We start from the raw sequence: 21,480 nt of genomic DNA, 5'->3' as shown, positions 1-21,480 counted from the left end.
GGAATTCTCCAGGCAAGAATACTGGAGTGGGTAGCCATTCCCTTCTGCAGGGGATCTTCCCAACCCAGGAATCAAACCCAGGTCTCCCACATTGCAGGTGAATTCTTTACCATCTGAGCCACCAGGGAAGCCCACTGGGAGGAAAGGAAGAAGATAATTTTATGAGAAGAAAAGAAAAATGCACTTTAAGAGGACAGAGTCACTGAAAGCAGAGAAGGGATAACTGATCAGCTTCATCTCAGACCATATGTATTTTGTCTCCATAAGGTTATTAAGGTCAAAAAACTGAAATGAAAGGGATCAATTCAGATCAACTGGTCTAACCAGCATTTAATTGAAGAATACCTGAAACGTACAACCTCTTCAACCAGATTGTGAGTTACTGGAGAGCAGCAGCACATGGGCTCCTTCCTAACTCCAGATGAGTCAGGATAGGATAATTTCTGGATAAACCATTCCAAAATTTCAACATGTTATCACAATAAAAGTGTATTTCTCATTTATTGAAGCCCATAGCCAGGTTTAGTTTGGGGGTAATGATAAGGTTCTGCTCTATGTAAATATTCAGGAATATTATAGATGTTCAATATCTATTGAATGAAAAAATAATTAATGGAAAATATGTACTATCTGTAGCTATACAAGTTAATATGCACTATAAATGACCAAATTCACAGCAAAAATATCAAAGGTTTACAGCATGAAATGATTGTCAGTCTGATAATATGAAAAATGAAGCTAATATAAAATTTATTTTCTCATGTTTAACTGTTCTACAAGATAACTGAGGTTCAAAAAGAAGGATTGGAAAATTTTTTCAGTAAAACATCCAATAGTACATATGGGGTTGGCCAAAGAGTTATTCTTGGTTTTTCTGTAGGGTAATGCAGAAAAACCTGAACAAACTTCATGGCCAACCCAATGTTTTCATCTATGTGAGCCCTATAGTCTATATTACAGATGCTTACTTTGTATTGGCTACAAAAGCAGCCATAGACAATCCATAGATGAATGAGCGTGTTTGTGTTCCAATAAAACTGCATGGTAGTCATTGAAATTTGAATTTTATATAATTTTCCTGTCATATTCGTCTTTTAATTTCCCCCCAAGTATTAAAAGATCTTCATAAGAAAAATTTTGATAATTTAAACTTCATCAAAATAAACATGTCTTTTCAAAAGATACCTTAAAAGCATGAAAAGACAAGCCATAGATTGAGAGGTAATATTTGCTAGCCACATAGCTACTAAAGATCCTAAAACTAATTTATAAAGGATTCCCAAAACTCAGTATTGTGAGAACAAACAGTTAAATTTTTAAGATGAGCAAAAAAAAAAAAAAGATACACAGGTGGCAAATAAACACATAAAAAGATGCTCAAACTAATTTATCTTTAGGGAAATGCAAATTAGAACTACAGTAAGACACCACTATGCAGAAATTAGAACGACTAAAATTTTAAAAGACTGACCGTACCAGTGACAGATAAGGATAAGGGGGAGTTAAGACTGTCATACAATGGTAGCAGGAACATTAAATGGTACACTGCTTTGCAAAACAGTTGGACAGTTTTGTTTGTTTGTTTTTTAATTAACATTCACCTACAATGCTAAATTCTGAGGTGGATGCAGAGCAGCTGAAACTCCCACAGATTGCTCCAGGGAATGAAAAATTTATAGTCATCTTAGAAAACAGTTTGGCAATTTCTTACATACTTGAAATACATTTACCATATAAACCAACAATGTCACCCCAAAAGTTTTACTCACTGAATGATAACATAGGTTCACACAAAAATCTGCATGTGAATATTCGCCTCAGTTTTATTTGTAACTATGCAAAAGTGTCAACAATCCAATCATTCCTCACTTGGGGAATGGATAAACTTCAGTGAGTCCACACATTAAATTCTACACAGCAATAAAAAGGAAAAAACCAATACACACAACTACACTATACAAAGTAAAAACAGCCAGACTCAAAATGCTATACACATTTTAAATTCCATCTTAGGAAACTTTGGAAAATAAGAAAGTTTAAGTTAAGAGGGCCTTCCCTGATAATTCAGTTGGTAAAGAATCCACCTGCAAAGTAGAAGACCCTGGTTCAATTCCTGGGTTGGGAAGATTCACTGGGGAAGGGGTAGGCTACTCACTCCAGTAATCTTGGGCTTTCCTGGTGGCTCAGCTGGTAAAGAATCTGCCTGCAATGCAGGAGACCTGGGCTCAATCTCTGGGTTGGGAAGATCCCCTGGAGAAAGGAAAGGCTACCCACTTTAGTATTCGGGACTAGAGAAGTCCATGGACTATACAGTCCATGGGGTCACAAAGAGTTAGACGCAACTGAGCGACTTTCACTTTAAGCTTTTCTAGATTCCCTACATATGCATTAATATGTATTTGTTTTTGTTTTCGAAATCTAGGAAAGTAGTACTGATGAACCTACTTTCAGGGAAGGAATGGAGACGCGGAAGCAGAGAATGGACTTATGGACACAACAGGAGAAGGAGCGGGTGGAATGAATTGAGAAAGTAGCATCGAATATATACAGTATTAAGTGTAAAATAGATAGCTGTGGGAAGCTGCTGTATAATACAAGGAGCCCAGATGGTGCTCCTTGATGACCTAGACAGTTGGGATGAGGGAAGGGGATATGTATAATTATTACTGACTCGAGTTGTTGTACACAGAATCCAGCACAGCATTGAAAACAATTTCCCTCCTATTATAAAATAACTAAAAATAAAAATAAAAAACTGTATCAGTGGTTTCCAGGAGCTTGGATTAGAGAAAGCATCAACAATAAAGTGGCATGGGGGAAATTATTTTTATGATGGAACTGTTCTAATCATTAAAAACATGATCTTGCCATTCTGTCTCTTATTTTTCTTATTAGGAAAGTTTAAAAAAAAAAAAGAATCCTATCAACCCTCTAGAGCTGGTATAAGATTAAGTGATACAAAGTAATTGTAAAATATCAAGTACCAAATGTGGGATCAACAAATAACATTCTAAGAAAACTATACTCAATATCCTATAATAAACCATAGTGGTTTATTAAATAATACAAAAAAGAATACATTATATATATATTATGTATAACTGAATCAGTGTGCTGTACAGCAGAAATTAACATTATAAATCAACTGTACTTCAAAAAAAAAAAATGTAAAAGAACACACTGTTAAATCAGCGTTAGTTACTTTTTGCCACGTGAAAGTGAAGTCGCTCAGTCGTGTCCGACTCTGCGACCCCATGGACTGTAGCCTACTAGGCTCCCCCATCTACGGGATTTTCCAGGCAAGAATACTGGAGTGGGTTGCCATTTCCTTCTCTAGGAGATCTTCCCAACCCAGAGATTGAACCCCAGGTCTCCCGTATTGTAGGCAGATGCTTTACCCTCTGAGCCACCAGGGAAGTCACTGTACTGTAAAGTAAATTAATTATTCTTCAGTGTTTGCCTAATCCAGGTCTTTGCCTGGAGCAACTTTTTCATAGGATCCACACATGTGTGGACCATGAAGTATAACTGGAGAACTACTGAGCTGTTGGTACCTGAATAAATAAGTGGAACCAGTTATTTCACATCAGAGGGGCTAGAGTTACTTTCAAAATGTACTAGTGACTTCAGGAAATAGCCAAAAGCTGCCTTATTTTGTACGCAAATTACCCAATTATGGCCCCTCCAGGAGATCAATTCTGAAAAGATAACATTGTTTTAGACTAAAGCAACTCCACCCTGGGATGGGGGTTGGCAATTGAAGGACAGACGGAATTTCAGTTGGTCTGCCTTCCTCCTGGGTTCTTTGAGCACAGCTTGCTCAACCTGTTCTTTCTTGACCAGAGTTATATCCTGTAAAGATCACACCCAAAGTATAAATTCAAATATTGCTTGAGGCTTAGGTGTCTCTATCTGATTTTCAGGCCACAGATGACTATTTCCTTTTAAGCAACAAATCAACTCCTAGGGATACACACCTTCAGAAAAGAAAAATATAATATTTATTATTTTTTCCAAGTTATAAAAGTTATAGATGCAAAATGGGACACTGAGATGTTACAGAAAAGTATAAAAATAATGAAAAGCTTTTCATTCCTAAGAAGTAACGGCTAATAAAGTACACTATATGTGTGTGTGTCTATATATATATATATATATATATATATAGACACACACATTTTTCCTTTAATTGTATCTTAGTTCCATAAACATCAATATTAATGACATCCAGGTTTTTAGAAGAACAGCTCTGAGCAGGTTTCCATATATGAATCAGGATTGTGTGGTTGTTCTTTGCTTGACCTTGGTGACCTTGAAGAAGAAAAAGATAAACAATGAGATGAACCTGATTATACATTTCTCCCTTCATTCACACTGTCACATCCCTTTTCCTCTTCCCACCTAAGAGGCCCCTCTCCGACTCTCACCTAGCTTATTTAGTGAATTCCCATCTTTTGACCCACCACCCCCAATTTTTTGTTGGAACCCTCAAATGAGATAGGCACTCATACCCAGCATAAGTGCATGTGGACAGGCAGGAGTTTTGGAGGACAAGAGAGAAGAAGAAGCAATTATACTCAAGGCCAAGAGTTGAAGAGAAAGTTCTTACTGAGAGGAAATGTGGAAGGAAGGGGCAAAAGGTATTCCTGGTGCCATGCTGTGAAGGAAAGATTGGGATGTCTCACTGAGAGCCTGAGAACTGGCAAGACTAAAGAGCATGTGCATTTCTGAGTGCTTGGATATGTCAGCCTTTGTATCTGATCTGTTTGCATTCCAGTACAGGCACACCTCAGAGATAGTATGGGTTCAGTTCCAAACCACTGTGACAAGGAGAATATTGCAATAAAATGACACATATATTTTTTTTTTTTTGCTTTCCCAGTACATATAAAAGTTATGTTTATACAATACTATACTGCAGTCTATTAACTGTGCAAGAGCATCAATGTACATAACTGAATCAAAAAATACTTTATTACTAAAAAACATTAACCATCATTTGAATTTTCAGTGAGTCATAATCTTTTTTTTTTTCTTTTTTCTTTCTGGAGGAGGATCTTGCCTGGATATTGATGGCTGCCAACTGATGAAGCTGATGTTTGCTGAAGCTTGGGTTAGTGGTGGCTATTTCTTAAATAAGACAAAGATGCATTTTGTTGGAATGATTGACATTTCCTTCCACGGAAAATCTGTCTGTAGTATGCAATGCTGTGTGATAGTGTAGAGGAAATGTATCACCCCCAAAAGATGTCTTTCAGGCATGAGGATTAACTTATATTGATTATTTTTTAAGAAACAGAAGCCTCTGGAAATCTGTCTTTTCACATCCCCTTTAGTACCTAAAAGATGCTTGCTCCTGGGAAGGAAAGTTATGACCAACCTAGACAGCATATTAAAAAGCAGAGACATTACTTTGCCAACAAAAGTCCGTTTAGTCAAAGATATGGTTTTTCCAGTAGTCATGTATGGATGTGAGAGTTGGACTATAAAGAAAGCTGAGCACAGAAGAATTGATGCTTTTGAACTGTGGTGTTGGAGAAGACTCTTGAGAGTCCCTTGGACTGCAAGATCAAACCAGTCCATCCTAAAGGAAATCAGTCCGGAATATTCATTGGAAGGACTGATGTTGAAGCTGAAGCTCCAATACTTTGGCCACCTAATGTGAAGAACTGACTCATTTGAAAAGACCCTGATGCTGGGAAAGATTGAAGGCAGGAGGAGAAGGGAATGACAGAGGATGAGGTGATTGGATGGCATCACCGACTCAATGGACATGAGTTTGTGTAAACTCTGGGAGTTGGCGATGGACAGGGAGGCCTGGCGTGCTGCAGTCCATGGGGTCTCAAAGAGTCAGACACAACTGAGTGACTGAACTGAACTGAACTTAGCTACCTAAAGAATTTAGTTAAAGAGGCTGTTCCCAGAATAAAAGTCTCATAAGAGGTATCTGCAAAGAATATGGGTTAAGTGTGGTAGAGGAAACTTTGCAGGGCCCATAGAGTAGAGTTCACTCTCTGTCCCATCTTCTCTGGATGTCCATCAAACATTTGTTTACTATAACATTTGTTTTTCCATCTCCATGTGAATTGTCTTTCTCCCCAGTGGAGGTCTTAAACAACTAACCCTGACATTCTCTTTTATCATTAACTGCTATGGTATTTAACTGAAGATGGTATTTAAATTGAGAGTTTTGGCCATTTTGGTGAGCTATTCATTTTTTCTGGGTCTCTCATGAATCAGTCAGTTCAGTTGCTCGGTTGCATCCGACTCTCTGTGAACCCAAGGACTGCAACACCAGGCTTCCCTGTCCATCACCAACTCCTGGAGATTTCTCAAACTCATGTCTATCAAGTCGGTGATGCCATCCAACTATATCATCCTCTGTCGTCCCCTTCCCCTCCTGCCTCCCATCTTTCCCAGAATCAGGGTCAGTTCTTCACATCAGGTGGCCAAAGTATTGGAGCTTCAGCTTCAGCATCAGTCCTTCCAATTCAGGACTGATTTCCTTTAGGATTATCTGGTTTGATCTCTTGCTGTCCAAGGGACTCTCAAGAGTGTTCTCCAAACCACAGTTCAAAGACATCAATTCTTTGGCACTTAACTTTCTTTATGGTCCAACTCTCACATCCATACATGATTACTGGAAAAATCATAGCTTTGACTATACAGACCTTTGCTGGCAAAGTAACGTCTCTGTTTTTTAATATGCTGTCTAGGTTTGTCATAACTTTTCTTCCAGGGAGCAAGCAAGTATGACATGTGTCCTCTCCATGTACACATGTTATTAAACTTTTGTTTGCATTTCTCTTGTTAATCTATCTCATTTTAATTCTTAGACCAGTCTAAAGAACTTAGAAGAGTAGAAGAAATTTTCTTTCCTTACCAACAAGAGCCATAGTATAACTTTTTTCCAAAATTAGAGCCAAGCTTCTCAAACCCTGGAACTGTTTTATTAATTAAGTTTGTATAATATTCTAAATCCTTTGATGTTTCAACAATATTCACAGCATCATCCTCAGGAGTAGATGATATTTCAAGAAACTATTTTCTTTGTTCACCCAGAGATGTTTAGATAGCATCACCAAGTCAATGGATATGAATTTGAGGAAACTCTGGGAGAAGGAGAAGGAGGCCTGGTGTGCTGCAGTCCATTGGGTCACAAAGAATGTGGCATGACTTAATGACTGAACAAGAACAACAAGAAGCAACACCACATCTATTAAAGTTATCATCAAAGTCCAACAATTCAGTAACATCTTCATGCTCCACTTCTAGTTCATTTTCTACCACATCTGCCATTATTTCCTTCACTGAAGTCATGAACCTTTCAAAATCATCCATGAGGGATGGAATTAATTTCCTTCAAATGCTTATTCATCTTGGTATTTTGATCTCTTCCCATGAAATATGAATGTTCTTAATTACATCTAGAATGCTGAATCCTTTCCAAAAGATTTTTATTTGACTTTGCTTAGATCCATCAAAAGAATCATATCTACTGCAGTTATAGCCAGGTGAAATGTATTTCTTAAATCATAATCCATGGGATGCAGAATGGATGTTAGCATGATAACAACATTAATTCTTCATATATCTCCATAGGACATCTTGGGTGATCAGGTGCATTGTCAATGAGCAGTAATATTTTAAAAAGGAATCTTTTTTTTTTTTTTCTAAACAGTAGGTCTCAAAAAACAGTGGACTTAAAATATTCAGTAAAACATGTTGTAAACAGATATACTGTCATCCAGGCTTTATTGTCCCATTTATAAGAGCAAAAGCAGGAAAGATTTAGCATTCTTAAGGACCCTAAGATTTTCAGAATGGTCAGTGAGCATTGGCTTCAGCTTAGTCACCAGCTCCATTAGCCCGTAACAGTAGAGTCAGTCTGTCCTTTGAAGCTTTTAAGCCAGGCACTAACTTCTCTTCTGTATCTGTGAAAATCCTAGATGATACCTTCTTATAATATAAGGCTGCTTCATTTTCATTGAAAATCTGTTGTGGAGTATAGCAATCATTATCAATCATCTCTGCTAGGTCTTCTGGATAACTTGCTGCAGCGTCTATAGAAGCAACACTTGCTGCTTCATCTTGTACATTTATGTTAGAGATGGCTTCTTTCCTTAAACCTAATGAATCAATTTCTGCTAGCTCCAAACTTTCCTTCTGCAGATTTCTCATGTCTCTCAGCCTTCATGGTATTTAAGTGTTAGGGCTTTTCCCTAAGAATGATTTCCATCCAGACCACAAAAATTTTCCATGTCAACAGTAAGGTTGTTTTGTTGTCTTATCATTCATAGGTTCACTGGCATAACATTTTTAATTTCTAATTTAGAAAGATGGTAACAATAACCCTGTGTACGAGACAGCAAAAGAGACACTGATGTATAGAACAGTCTTATGGACTCTGTGGGAGAGGGAGAGGGTGGGAAGATTTGGGAGAATGGCATTGAAACATGTAAAATATCATGTATGAAATGAGTTGCCAGTCCAGGTTCGATGCACGATACTGCATGCTTGGGGCTGGTGCACTGGGACGACCCAGAGGGATGGAATGGGGAGGGAGGAGGGAGGAGGGTTCAGGATGGGGAACACATGTATACCTGTGGTGGATTCATTTTGATATTTGGCAAATCTAATACAGTTATGTAAAGTTTAAAAATAAAATAAAATTAATAAAAAAATTTTTTTGCATTCACAACTTGTCTATTTGTTACAGGAAGCCTAACTTTTGACAGCTTTTTTTCCTTTCTCAATGAGCTTTATCATTTCTAGTTTTTTATTTAATGTGAGACATGTATAACACTTCCTTTCACTTGAACACTTAGCAGCTTCTATACAGTTATTAAATGGCTGAATTTCAACATTGTTTTGCCTCAGGGAATTGGGAGACCAAGGAGAGGGAGAGAGATGGGGGAACTGTCCATCAGTGGAGCAGTCAGAACACACATAACATTTATCAAAGAAATTCCCCGTCTCATACAAGTGTGCAGTTCATGGCACTCCAAAATGATTTCAATAGTAACATCAAAGATCACTAAACCCAGATCAAAATGACAAATACAAGAATTCAAGAAGCTTGAAATATTGGGAAAATTGCCAAATATGACACAGACATTCAAAGTGTAAAATGTTTTGGAAAAACAACTCCAGGAGACTTGCTCTACATAGGATTGCTATAAATCCTTTATTTGTACAATAAACCAAAGAAAAAGCAAATATCTATGAAGCACAAGAAAGTGAAGTATAATAAAGCAAAGTATGCCCATAGTAACCTTTGTTAGTATTCAAAGAATCCATTCCACATGAATGTGTGAGTTTGACAAAAAGCATGGAATTTGTCCTGTAGGACCAATTACCTCTGTTGTTGACCAGCATGTGTATCTCACCAAAAGCAGGTAACTTTGTGTTCTGAAAGGCTCAGAGGCATCCTTGATCATTTATTAATAGATCTGAAATGGGCAAGTAACTATCCTCTGAGATAAAAGATATTTCCTCCATTTTATAGATGATGAATCAGAAGTTTCTAGCATTTAAGTTATTAGTCAACTAGCAAATTGTAGAACCAGTATTCAAAATAAATTTGCCTTAAAAATTCAAAATTTAATAATTAATCCACCTGATCTGAAAATTCAAACAACTTTATAATATTGAGCTTAGATATAGCTTTTGATAGACTTTCTGAAGTTTCTCTCTTTAATATGATTAAAAATATTCTTAAATGAAAATTAATAGATGTTAATGAAAGAAACTGAAGATGACACAAACGGATGGAAAGATATACCATGTTCTTGGATTAGAAGAATCAATATTGTTCAAATGACTATATTACCTAAGGCAATGTACAGATTTAATGCAATCCCTATCAAATTACCAGTAGCATTTTTTATAGAACTCAAAAAAGTTTGTAATTTGCATAAAACCACAAAAGACCACAAATAGCCAAAATGATCTTGAGAAATAAAAGTGGAGCTGGACAAATCATGCTCCCTGACTACAGACAATACTACAAAGCTATAGTCATCAGAATAGTATGGTACCGCCACACACAGAAAAAAAAGGCATATAGATCAGTGGCACAGGCTAGAAAGCCCAGAAAGAAGCCTACACATCTATGGCCAGTTAATTGATGACAAACAAGGCAAAAATATACAATGGAGAAAAGAGAGTCTCTTCAGTAAGTGGTGATGGGAAAACTTGATAGGTATGTCTAAAAGAATCAAACCAGAACATTCTCTAACACCATTAAAAATTAAACTCAGGATGGATTAAGGACTTAAATGTAAGTCTGGATACACTAAAACTCCTATCACAAATATAGGCAGAACGGTCTTTGAAGTAAGTTGAAGCAATATTTTTTGGATCAGTCCCCTAGAGTAATGGAAATAAAAACAAAAATAACCAAATGAGACCTAATTAAACTTAAAAGATTTTGCATAGCAAAGAAAACCATAAATAAAACAAAAAGACAACCCACAGACTGGGAGAAAGTGTTTGCAATGGGTGCTAACAACAGGGATTAATTTATAAAATATACAAACAGTTCATACAGCTTAATATCAAAAAATAAACCCAATCAAGACATGGGCAGAGGACTAAATAGGCATTTCTCTAAAGAAGACATATAGATGGAAAACAGACTCATGAAAAGATGCTCAATATTGTTTATCATTGGAGAAATGAAAACCAAAAATACAATGACTGCCACCTCACACCAGTCAGAATGGCAATCACTAAAAAGTCTGCAAGTAACAAATGCTGGAGAGGATGTGGAGAAAAAGAAACCCTCTTACACTGTTGGTGTGAACATAAATTGGTGCATCCACTCTGGAGAACAGTATGGAGGTTCCTTAAAAAACTAAAAATAGAGTTACCATATCATCCTACAATCACACTCCTGGGCAAATATCTGGAGAAAACGAATTTGAAGAGACACATGTAGCCCAATGTTCATAGCAGCACTATTGACAATACCAAGACAGTAAAGGAACCTATACGCCCATTGACAGATGAATGACTAGGGTAACAATGGAATGCTACTTAGCCATAAAAAGAATAAAATAATGCCATTTGCAGTAACATGGATGAATCTAGTGATTGTCATACTGAGTGAAGTAAGTCAGACAAAGGACAAATATCATATGATATCACTTACATGTGAATTCTAAAAAATAAAAAAAAAGAAAGATACAAATGAACTTACCAAACAGGAAAAGACTGACAGACACAGAAAAAAATTTATGGTTACCAAAGGGGATGGTGGTGGGGGAGGGAAAATAAATTAGGAGTTTGGGATTAACATATACACATTACAATATATAAAACAGGTAAACAACAAGGACCTACTATATAGCTTAGAGAACTATACTTGATTTTGTATAATAACCTATAATGGAAAAGAATCTAAAATGAATATATATGTGTGTGTGTGTGTGTGTGTGTGAATACAATATATAAATATATGTGTGTGTGTATGTAACTGAATCCCTTTGCTGTACACTTTAAACTAACCTACATTTTAAAATATCCTTAAAAATAAGAATGATGAAAAGGAACTTCACACACACTAAATGACAAGAATTAGTTATTTCACCTGCTAGACTCTCTGTGTAATAGCAGCAGTATAGTTTTCTTAACGACTTCTACTTTGGAACAATGATGACCCCCCAGAAGATCTCACCTTGATGAAACTATGAATTACAGATCTCAGCTGCCTCTTATGCCCACTTTCTCCCAATTCAAAGCACACGAGTGTAAGTCTGTCACCCTCGTCACAGTTGACACTGGTTAGTCGCTGTCCATAAACCACGACTTCCATCACTCCTGTATCATCTTGTATTTCATAATATATGAATTCATTATATACCGATTTCTGCAAAAGAAAATTAGCATTCATCTTTTGAGAACTGGATCAGGAATTACCACTTTGAAAACTTTGAAAAATCAAGAGTGTTAGTGGAAATTTTTCTCTCAGAACAGTTAATACAAGCTGGAGGTCTAGTATTACACGTATCAAATAGTGTAAGATATCTTGTTCAGTTTATCCTCCCATATAAATTCTCTATCTTTTCTTCCTTTGGGTGTTTGTGTGCTGGGTCATTCTAGAAAAAGGGATTACTTCCCTAATTTTTCCTGCTCCCATCTAAGAATAGCTGAGATTTCTTAAGGAACTTAGATATGGTGTGGTCTGATAAGCATCGGAGGCTTTTTTGGATTTCCCTGGCTTCCCTGGTGGCTCAGACGGTAAAGTGTCTGCCTGCAATGCGGGAGGCCCGGGTTCGATTCCTGGGTCAGGAAGATCCCCTGGAGAAGGAAATAGCAATCCACTCCAGCACTCTTGCATGGAAAATCCCATGGACGGAGGAGCCTGATAGGCTACAGTTCATGGGGGTCGCAAAGAGTTGGACATGACTGAGCAACTTCATGACGAAGAACAGAGAAGAAAGGCTATTCCTGTCTTATGATGAGTCTAAAAAAGATTGCTAAAACTCCTCCTTCAGTTGATATTTCAATATGTAATTCTTTCCTCTATCTTCTGTATCTATTCATTCTTCCCTAATCTGCCCAAATCTTGACTCTAGATCATCTCGTTCCATTGTTCTAGTTTCTATGTCACTTACTTTACTCATCAATTCTGCTAATGCTCATGTATGCACATTCTTTATAATAGAGTGCACAAAAAACAGGGTATAAGTAAAAAGCCACCCTAGAAGACATATATAATGGAATATGAAACATACTTCACATAAAAGTTAGGTCAGCTAAGTTTAGTATTTGTATGAAGTGTTGGGACTAAAATACCTACTCTGATTCTAAGAATTCACCTAAATTCTACCTTTTATTGTCCATATAATAAATTTAAAAATGAAATGACTTGGTTTCTCACATTTTTTCAATATCCATATTTCTCATCTTAATTAATGCTAAAGTTTTTGGCTCAACAATTTTTTGATGAAAGAATGTGAAGATGTGAGAATACTTTACAGTTCAGATGATCAGAATCTTAGCTAATTGTTGATAAGAGCAGATTCTAGGGCAAAGCAGTCTATTGATTTCTCATCTTGTTTGTCACAGTTGAAATCCAAGCTTGAAAAAACAATTATTTATTCACAAATTAACTTAAACTGTCACTAAAAGGAGTGCTCTCTCTGTGAATGGATCAGTACAGCTCGTAAAATACTATGATTTCTGGTGAATCACTTTCTTAAAAACTTGCATGTTGTTATGGCAAGAAGAATGTTAAGAAATTATCAGCCCTATATTCTGAAGTGAAAGACTGCACCCAACTATCCCTGGTCAGAAGGGCTTTGAGTTCCTATATTTATGAAGTTAACTATATTCATTTGGCAGTTAAGACTTGAATTCTGGGATTGCAAAAGAAATATTGCAAAACAATGATGTGGACTTACCTTATGCACCACAAAAACCCCATTCACAAATGTTCCTAGGTCTTGCAGATAAAGATGACTGATTTTAGGAGTTGCCTTTGCCTTTTGAATTAGGCTTTTAGAGATCTCCATCTTTCGGTCAGGCTTAACATCAGACACAGATATGACATTGAACACTTCCAGGAACCCATTGCGGCCAATATAATCTGATATGGCAATGGCTTTATTGGGGATGAACTTCTCCTTCAGGGCAACATCAAAAATCTTCACTTGGAAGAACTGACTCTCAGTAGCCACTGTGGCATGAAACATCCTCTTGCCTCCTTTGACATCATATGTAAATGGTTCCGTTGCCTTCAGCACCATCACTTCTTTGGGGCCCCTCTGGAAGCCCTCCTCTCTGGAAGCTTCTTTAGGTACAGACTTCAATCTTGGTTTCTACTTAGAAGTACACACCAAAAACAGGCAGAATTAAGAAAAGGAATGCAGTTGCATTCCCTAATGAAAACCATCTATGGCTTAATGTTGAACCTCAATAAAGAACATAATCGGGTAGAGCTTGAGGAAAAAAAAAAAAACTAGACAAAGGTCACTAACATGGTATAAATAAACGAATGGAATAATGGAGAAGATTTAATTGGTGATTTCTCTCTTTTTTTTTTCCATTGCTTTATGAGTGTGGTAGGAAGAATATTTTTCTTTAAAAAGTGTTAGCTCAAAAGAAAAAGTTTTTGTTTTTTTTTTCCAAGAAAAGCTATGTAGAGTACAGAGGCAGTAGACAGTAGCAATGTTGCTGTGTAGTGATTCCTACTAGAGATAAGAATGAAAAAAATCATCTTAAATTATCCCATTAACTTATTTTAGTGCACAAATTAAGATACAAAGGCTCAGACGGTAAAGTGTCTGCCTGCAATGCGGGAGACCCGAGTTCGATTCCTGGGTCGGGAAGATCCTCTAGAGAAGGAAATGGCAATCCACTCCAGCACTCTTGCCTGGAAAATCCCATGGACGGAGGAGCCTGATAGGCTACAGTCCATGGGGTCGCAAAGAGTTGGACACGACTGAGCGACTTCATTTCAATGATGAAATAGTGATACTGTGCAGGCCTTGAGGGGCTCCTGGGCACAAGGCTTTTGTGTCCCCCATTTCTTTGACTATAGGAAGCAGCCTTCATTCAACTTCCATGACCTTCCCTGAGTTCAAACAACTGTTAATTGAAGAAGGAAGTGAATGGGAGACCAAGAAGAAAGAGTCAAGACTACCCTTGGGGCAAGGTCCTGTTTTCTCATCAAAGGATACAAACAAAAATATCTTTAATCTATTTTGCAGATACTGAATCCTCCTCCAGATGGGAGAAGTTAATTAATGATTAACAATGATATGCTGCCTACAAGCATGTAGATCCCAGACCAGCTGGACTTGAAGGTTGTTGGTGCTGACTCCTACTTAGCTCATCACCAACCCATTAGAGAAATGTCCATGAGCCTTCTTTTACTATAAAACTTGTCACTATCTTCCTCAAGTTGAGACATATGGGTTTGAGGGCATTAGCCCACTGTGTCCCCCTTTGCCTGGCAAAGCAATAAAGCTATCTTTTTCTACGTCACCCAAAATTCTGTCTCTGAGATTTGGTTCAGCACAGGTGAACAGAGAAGTTGAGTTTTCTGCATCAGTAGCACTGAGAGTAGAGAATGGCTCCAGTTAGAATCCACTGATGTCATCCCTGTTGGTGTTTAGGCACTAAGTCACATTCGACTCTTTGCAACCCAATGGACTGCAGCATCCAGGCTCCTCTGTCCTTCACTACCTCCTGGAGTTTGCTCAAATGCAGGCCTGGCGTGCTGCGATTCATGGGGTCGCAAAGAGTCGGACATGACTGAGTGACTGAACTGATGTCTACTGAGTTGGTGGTGTTATTTAACCATCTCACCCTCAGCCACCACCTTATCCTTTGCCTTCAATCTTTCCCAGCATCAGAGTCTTTTCCAATGGGTCAGTTCTTTGCACCAAGTGGTCAAAATATTGGAGCTTCTGCTTCAGCAACAGTCCTTCCAATGAATATTCAGGGTTGATTTTCTTTAGGATTGACTGGTTTGATCTTCTTCCTGTCCAAGGGACTCTGAAGATCTCTAGCACCACAATTCTTTGGCACTCAGCCTGCTTTATGATCCAACTCTCATATCTATACATGACTACTGGAAAAATTATAGCTTTGATCTTTGGCAGCAAAGTGATGTCTCTGCTTCTTAATTCAGTGTCTGGGTTTCTCATAGCTTTCCTTCCAGGGAACAAGTGTATTTCATGGTAGCAGTCACCATCCACAGTGATTTTAGAGCCCGAGAAAATAAATTCTGTCATTTCTTCTATTTTTTTCCCCTTCTATTTCCCATGAAGTGATGGGATTGGATCCCATGATCTTAGTTTTTTGAATGTTGAGTTTTAAGCCAGATTTTTCACTCTCCTCTTTCACCCTCATCAAGAGGATCTTTCCTCTTCAATTTCTGCCATTAGAGTGGTATCATCTGCACATCTGAAGTTGTTGATATCATTCCTGGCAATCTTAATTCCAGCTTGTGCTTCATCCAGCCTGGCATTTAGCATGATGCACTCTGCACAAAAGTTAATAAGCAGGGTGACAGGATACAGTCTTGTTATACTCTTTTCCCAATTTTGAACCCATTAGTTGTTTCATGTCCAGTTCTATAAAAACTGTTGCTTCTGGACCTACATACAGGTTTCTCAGGAGACAGCCAAAGTGGTATGGTATTCCCACCTCTTTAGAATTTTCCACAGTTTGTTGTGATCCACAGTCAAAATCTTTAGCATTGTCAATGAACCAGAAGTAGATATTTTTTTTGGAATTCCCTTGTTTTTTCCATGATACAAAGAATGTTGACAATTTGATCTCTGGTTCCTCTGCCTCTTTGAAACCCAGCTTCTACATCTAGAATTTCTCAGTTCATGTACAATTGAAACCTAGCTTGAAGGATTTGGAGCATAACTGTGCTAACATGTCAAGTGACTGCAATTGTATGGTAGTTTGAACATTCTTTGGCATTGCCCTTCTTTGGAATTGGGATGAAAACTGAACTTTTCCAGCCCTGTGGCCACTGCTATGTTTTCCAAATTTGCTAACATATTGAGTGCAGCACTTTAACAGCATCATCTTTTAGGATTTTAACTAGCTTAGCTGGAATTCTGTCACCTCTACTAGCTTTGTTTGTAGTATGCTTCCTAAGGCCCAGTTGACTTCATATTTCAGGATGTCTGGCTCTAGGTGAATGACCACATCATCATGGTTATCTGGGTCATTAAGATCTTTCTTGTGTAGTTCTTCTGTATATTCTTACTACCTCTTCTTAATCTCTTCTGCTTCTGTTAGGTCCTTATCCTTCCTATCCTTTATTGTGCCCATTCTTGCATGAAATATTTCCTTGATATCTTGAATTTTCTTGAGGAGATCTCTAGTCTCTCCCATTCCATTGTTTTCCACTATTTCTCTGCATTGTTCATTTTAAAAGGCCTTCTTATCTCTCCTTGCTATTCTCCAGAACTCTTCAACCAGTTGGGTATATCTTTCCCTTTCTCCCTTGCCCTTCACTTCTCTTCTTCCCTCAGCTAGTTGTAAAGCCTCCTCAGACAACCACTTTGCTTTCTTGCATTTCTTTTTCTTTGGAATGATTTTGAACACTGCCTCCTATACACCCCAGTAGATGTGACAATTTAAAGACCAAAATTATACAGTCCTTCTTCAGGAAAGCAGTGTTATGTTGAGAAAGTATTAATAAGACAGTCACTGGAAAAATCTCATGAATTTTCTGGATGTGGAAATGTCCTCGATAAAGGACATTTCGAAGAGTAACAAAATCAGCCACCCCAAAATATGTTTCCTTGGTACAAGATTATCTTAAACTGATTATTTTTACAAAACACCTATAAAACCAGAAAGGAAGATGCCTTTTTGTAAGGGAAATTTGTATTTATAAATTAAATTTCCATTTCTAAGCGTGTCTTTTTCTATGTACCAGGAAGAGAAGCAGGACTCTAAACCTTGGGAGAATATTATCACTGGACTAGAAACTGACTTAAACCTGCATAACAAACATCACCCTTGTTTACCCTGATTTTCCTGGTAACTTTCTTATAACTGACCTCCCACACTTTTCTTTCTACTGTCTTTCACTAAAGATGGTATTTTAAGTTGGTGGCTTAGGCCACCTCAGGGAGTTACTTATTTTTCCTGGGTATTTTCTATGTGTAGATGAGATACACATGTTAGGGAACTTCTGCTTTTTTTTTTTTTTTTCTTCTTGTTAATCTCGGTTTTAACAAAGATACCACTCTAATGGCAGAAAGTGAAGAGGAACTAAAGAACGCCTTGATGAATATGAAAGAGATTTGAAAAGCCAGCTTAAAACTAAATATTAAAAAAAAAAAAAAAAAAAAAACTAAGATCATGGCATCTGGCTCCGTTACTTCATGGCAAATAGAAGGGGTAAAGGAGGAAGCAGTGACAGATTTCCTCTTCTTGGATTCTAAAATCACTGCGGTTGGTGACTGCAGCCATGAAATCAGATGATGATTGCTTCTTGGCAGAAAGCAATGACAAACCTAGACAGTGTGTTGAACAGCAGAGACATCACTCTGCTGACAAAGTTCCATACAAGATTATGGTCTTCCCAATGGTCACATATGGTTGTGAGAGCTGGATCGTAAAGAAAGCAGAGCACCAAAGAATTGATACCTTTGACCTGTGGTGCTGGAGAAGACTCTTGAGAGTCCCTTGGACAGCAAGGAGATCAAAGCAGTCAATCTTAAAGGAAATCAACCCTGAACACTCATTGGAAGGACTGATGCTGAAGCTGAACCTCCAGTATTTTGGTCACCTGATGTGAATAGCCAACTCACTGGAAAAGTCCCTGATGCTGGGAAAGACTGAGGGCAGAATGAGAAGAGGACAACAGAAGATGAGATGGCTGGACAGCTGGATGGCATCACTGATTCAATGGACAAAAACTTGGGCAAACTTCCAGGAGGTGGTGAGGGACAGGAAGGCCTGACATATTGCAATCCATGGGGTCACAAAGATTCAGACACGACTGAGCAACTGAACAACAACAATCTTCGTTTTAAAAAAGGGATCTCAGCTAAGACCTCAGAAGGGCAGAGGGCAAATTGTTTTTCCTCCTTTACACACTCCTGGTAGAATAATGGCAGGACCCTAAGAAGAAGAATGTCAAAAGAGAAGTCAGGTGCCAGGGGCTTTTCTATGACCTCCTATCTACCCAGTGGTTGCACCATTTCTGAGTTTTAGGAGAGCAGTTTGAATTGGAAGGGAGTCCACTGATGTGTAAGAGGAGGTATGAAGGCAAAGGTGGGCTATGAGAACCCTAGGGACTGGTTCATGGAGACAAGACAGCTGCCTCCACAGCCCAGCAGTGCTCCTTGTGGTCTGACCTGTACAATCACACAAGCCATGACCTGTGGGTCATGGGGCTCAACTCTGATAACATTTTCATCACTGTGGCCAATTCTCCCCATATCCAAATGCTCATTCCCAGGACAAGTTAACCAGTAACAACAAATTTCTTACTGGTAATATGAGCAGCATCTTGAGAAGAAGTACACAGGACTTAAGAAAAAAATTATATTGTATACACGGGGCCATGACAGTAGACATGATGGACACAGGTTCTTATTATGTTCATTGTATGTATGTGGAATACTGAAATAGCCTAAAGTCAAATAGCAAAAAATTATTGTTTAATTTATAAAATAATCATGTAATTACTCTTTTATGTTAAAATAATAATTTAAATCTACATTTCTTGAATAGCATTTCAAGATGAAAGAAAAAGAATGAATTATAGAAAAATATGTGTAATGTGATCATCCTGAAACAAACTGATATTCTTTTTATATACATAACAAAAGATACAATCAGAAAGTCTATTTACCAAAAGAGAGCATTTGATAGAGGGGAGATTTCAGACAGTTAACACTAATTATCTTTGTCCATGTATCTCTATTTCCTAAATTTCTGCATCCTAATATGGATGATATTATTTCCAAAAGAAAAAAGAAAAAGACAATAGTGCTGTGTTTCTATATTTCTCTACCCTATCGCACCCTAAATTCCCTCTTTCATAGTGAGAAAACTATAAGGAAACTTTCTGTCTTTCATAGTATTGAAGGAAACACAAAAATAAAATTAAACAAATTATTAATTATACCCACTACTGAAGAGGAATGATTTAGGTGCACACTAGGCCATAGATTATCCTAAAGCAAAGCACAGCATAGTGAGAGTCAGAATTTGAATGCCAGTAGGATTTCAAAGTACACACTCAGTAACAACATGTGTGACCTAATTAATAAAGACTTGGATACTGTAAAGGATTAGTGAGAAGTTCTTTTATATTTCTATTGGTCCCTGTCATTATATTGTAGGAAGAGGGAAATACTGAAAATGAGAATCTGGTACCTTAGTTGAGGAACTGCTGGATGTGGTTGGTGGCAGCTTCTGAGGAGTCTGGAGGCAATTCTCAATTGGGATTGTGCTGCATGTTGGAATTCCCAGAACCTGACTCTGCTCCAGGGATAGTTTCATCCTGGGGTCAGCAGTTCTAGTGGTTATGTCTTCTATTTTTCCAATTGAAAGATGTGCATTTTCTTCTTTCTGGTTAATGATTTTCAATATCATATGAACAATAACATTTCTCTCTTACCCTCCATCTTTCTCTGTATCTGTCTTTCTCTCTCACAGACACACCACAGTATCCACACTCTGCCAATTTTCTCTGGAATAACAAATTTCTCTGGAATAAGAGCACATCTTCTGACACTCCCAACACCTCCCCAGCTTGGCCCCCCACTAGGATTGCAAACTTCTCTCTGCAGATGTTAAAACTCAGGTAATTGCAATGTCATTGGTCTGTTTTGGAATTCTGGCTCTACCTCTGTTGCAACTTTACTAAGACAACACTTGAAATTCTATCAGGTTAGAATGGTCTCAGAACAACATAGGCTGCATTCATGAACATTTTTACTGATTAAGTCTTTCACTGCCTCATGTATTTACCAAATAAGCAAAATGGTTTCTATCCTCTGCTCTTCAAATCTAGAAAACCCAGGTCTCCATTCATTTCAATGCTTTGTTTGTCAACATACCAGAGATATTACCTCAAATTCATAAACCCGTAGGAGGGATTCTGTTGTCTGCCTAGTCTCTATCAGGCAACCAAATCTTTCATCGCTATGAACAATGCACAAATCCATTTGCAATTTCACCCAGGGTACAGACCCATACATATACAATTTTAGTACTTGAATTTTTACAATTGTTTAAGCCAGGGCAGGAAGTGTCTATGAAATAATGTATCTTGACTATTTCTGGTTTTACTCATGAAAGACTATTTCTAACATTCTACAGTATAGAGGGCTTCACCAGTGCCTCAGCGGTAAAGAATCTGCCTGAAATGCAGGAGTTGCAGGAGACACAGGTTCTATCCCTGGGTCAGGAAGATCCCCTGAAGGAGGGCATGGCAACCCACTCCAGTACTCTTGCCTGGAGAATCCCATGGACAGAGGAGCCCGGCAGGCTATAGTCCATGGGGTCGCAAAGCGTCGGACAGGAGTGAAGCGACTTAATACGCACAGTGTAGAATTGCCACAGTTCTTACCACTTCGAGCATCCATTTAACCAGTTCATAAAGTACCAGTTGCTGATAAAACTTTAGATGAGGGACCTGATTAAAATGACTGTCTCTGACATGTAGCTTCTTGATTAGGATACTCTCTCACCTCCCTTGTCACCTCATTTCTCATTAGAAGGCTTGAGAGCCTAGGATACGAAAACAAATCTGAGACATAACATTATCTGATATAAATTTTTAGAGGTAAATTTCAGATACTGAAGCAGTCTATGCTCGGACTTTGGGAGCAATATATGCCGTTAAATGCTCACGTTTTAGAATTCAGTTAAGCTAGATTTGAATCCTGGAGAAGGCAATGGCAACCCACTCCAGTACTCTTGCCTGGAAAATCCCATGGATGGAGGAGCCTGGTAGGCTGCAGCCCATGGGGTCGCTAA

General features: G+C 37.9%; 1 protein-coding gene across 5 annotated transcripts in view; it reads right to left on the bottom strand.

Moving 5' to 3' along the window:
* Positions 1 to 2,900: 2,900 nt before the first annotated feature.
* LOC129654576 (gamma-interferon-inducible protein 16-like) overlaps positions 2,901 to 21,480 on the bottom strand; it is a 202,387-nt gene continuing 183,807 nt past the window's right edge. For all 5 annotated transcript variants that reach the window (XM_055583883.1, XM_055583885.1, XM_055583887.1 and 2 more), the window contains 4 exons: positions 19,873 to 20,067; positions 13,410 to 13,826; positions 11,681 to 11,872; positions 2,901 to 4,311 (listed from right to left, as the gene is read on the bottom strand). In XM_055583883.1, coding sequence (XP_055439858.1) covers positions 4,273 to 4,311; positions 11,681 to 11,872; positions 13,410 to 13,826; positions 19,873 to 20,067 — 843 coding nt within the window. In that variant the 3' untranslated portion in view covers positions 2,901 to 4,272. The remainder of the gene's footprint in view (positions 4,312 to 11,680; positions 11,873 to 13,409; positions 13,827 to 19,872; positions 20,068 to 21,480) is intronic.

The sequence above is a fragment of the Bubalus kerabau genome, chromosome 6, assembly GCF_029407905.1.
Source record: "Bubalus kerabau isolate K-KA32 ecotype Philippines breed swamp buffalo chromosome 6, PCC_UOA_SB_1v2, whole genome shotgun sequence".
Taxonomy (NCBI): Eukaryota; Metazoa; Chordata; class Mammalia; order Artiodactyla; family Bovidae; genus Bubalus; species Bubalus kerabau.
Note: the sequence above shows the minus strand (reverse complement) of the source record. Positions and strands in the feature narration are given on the sequence as shown.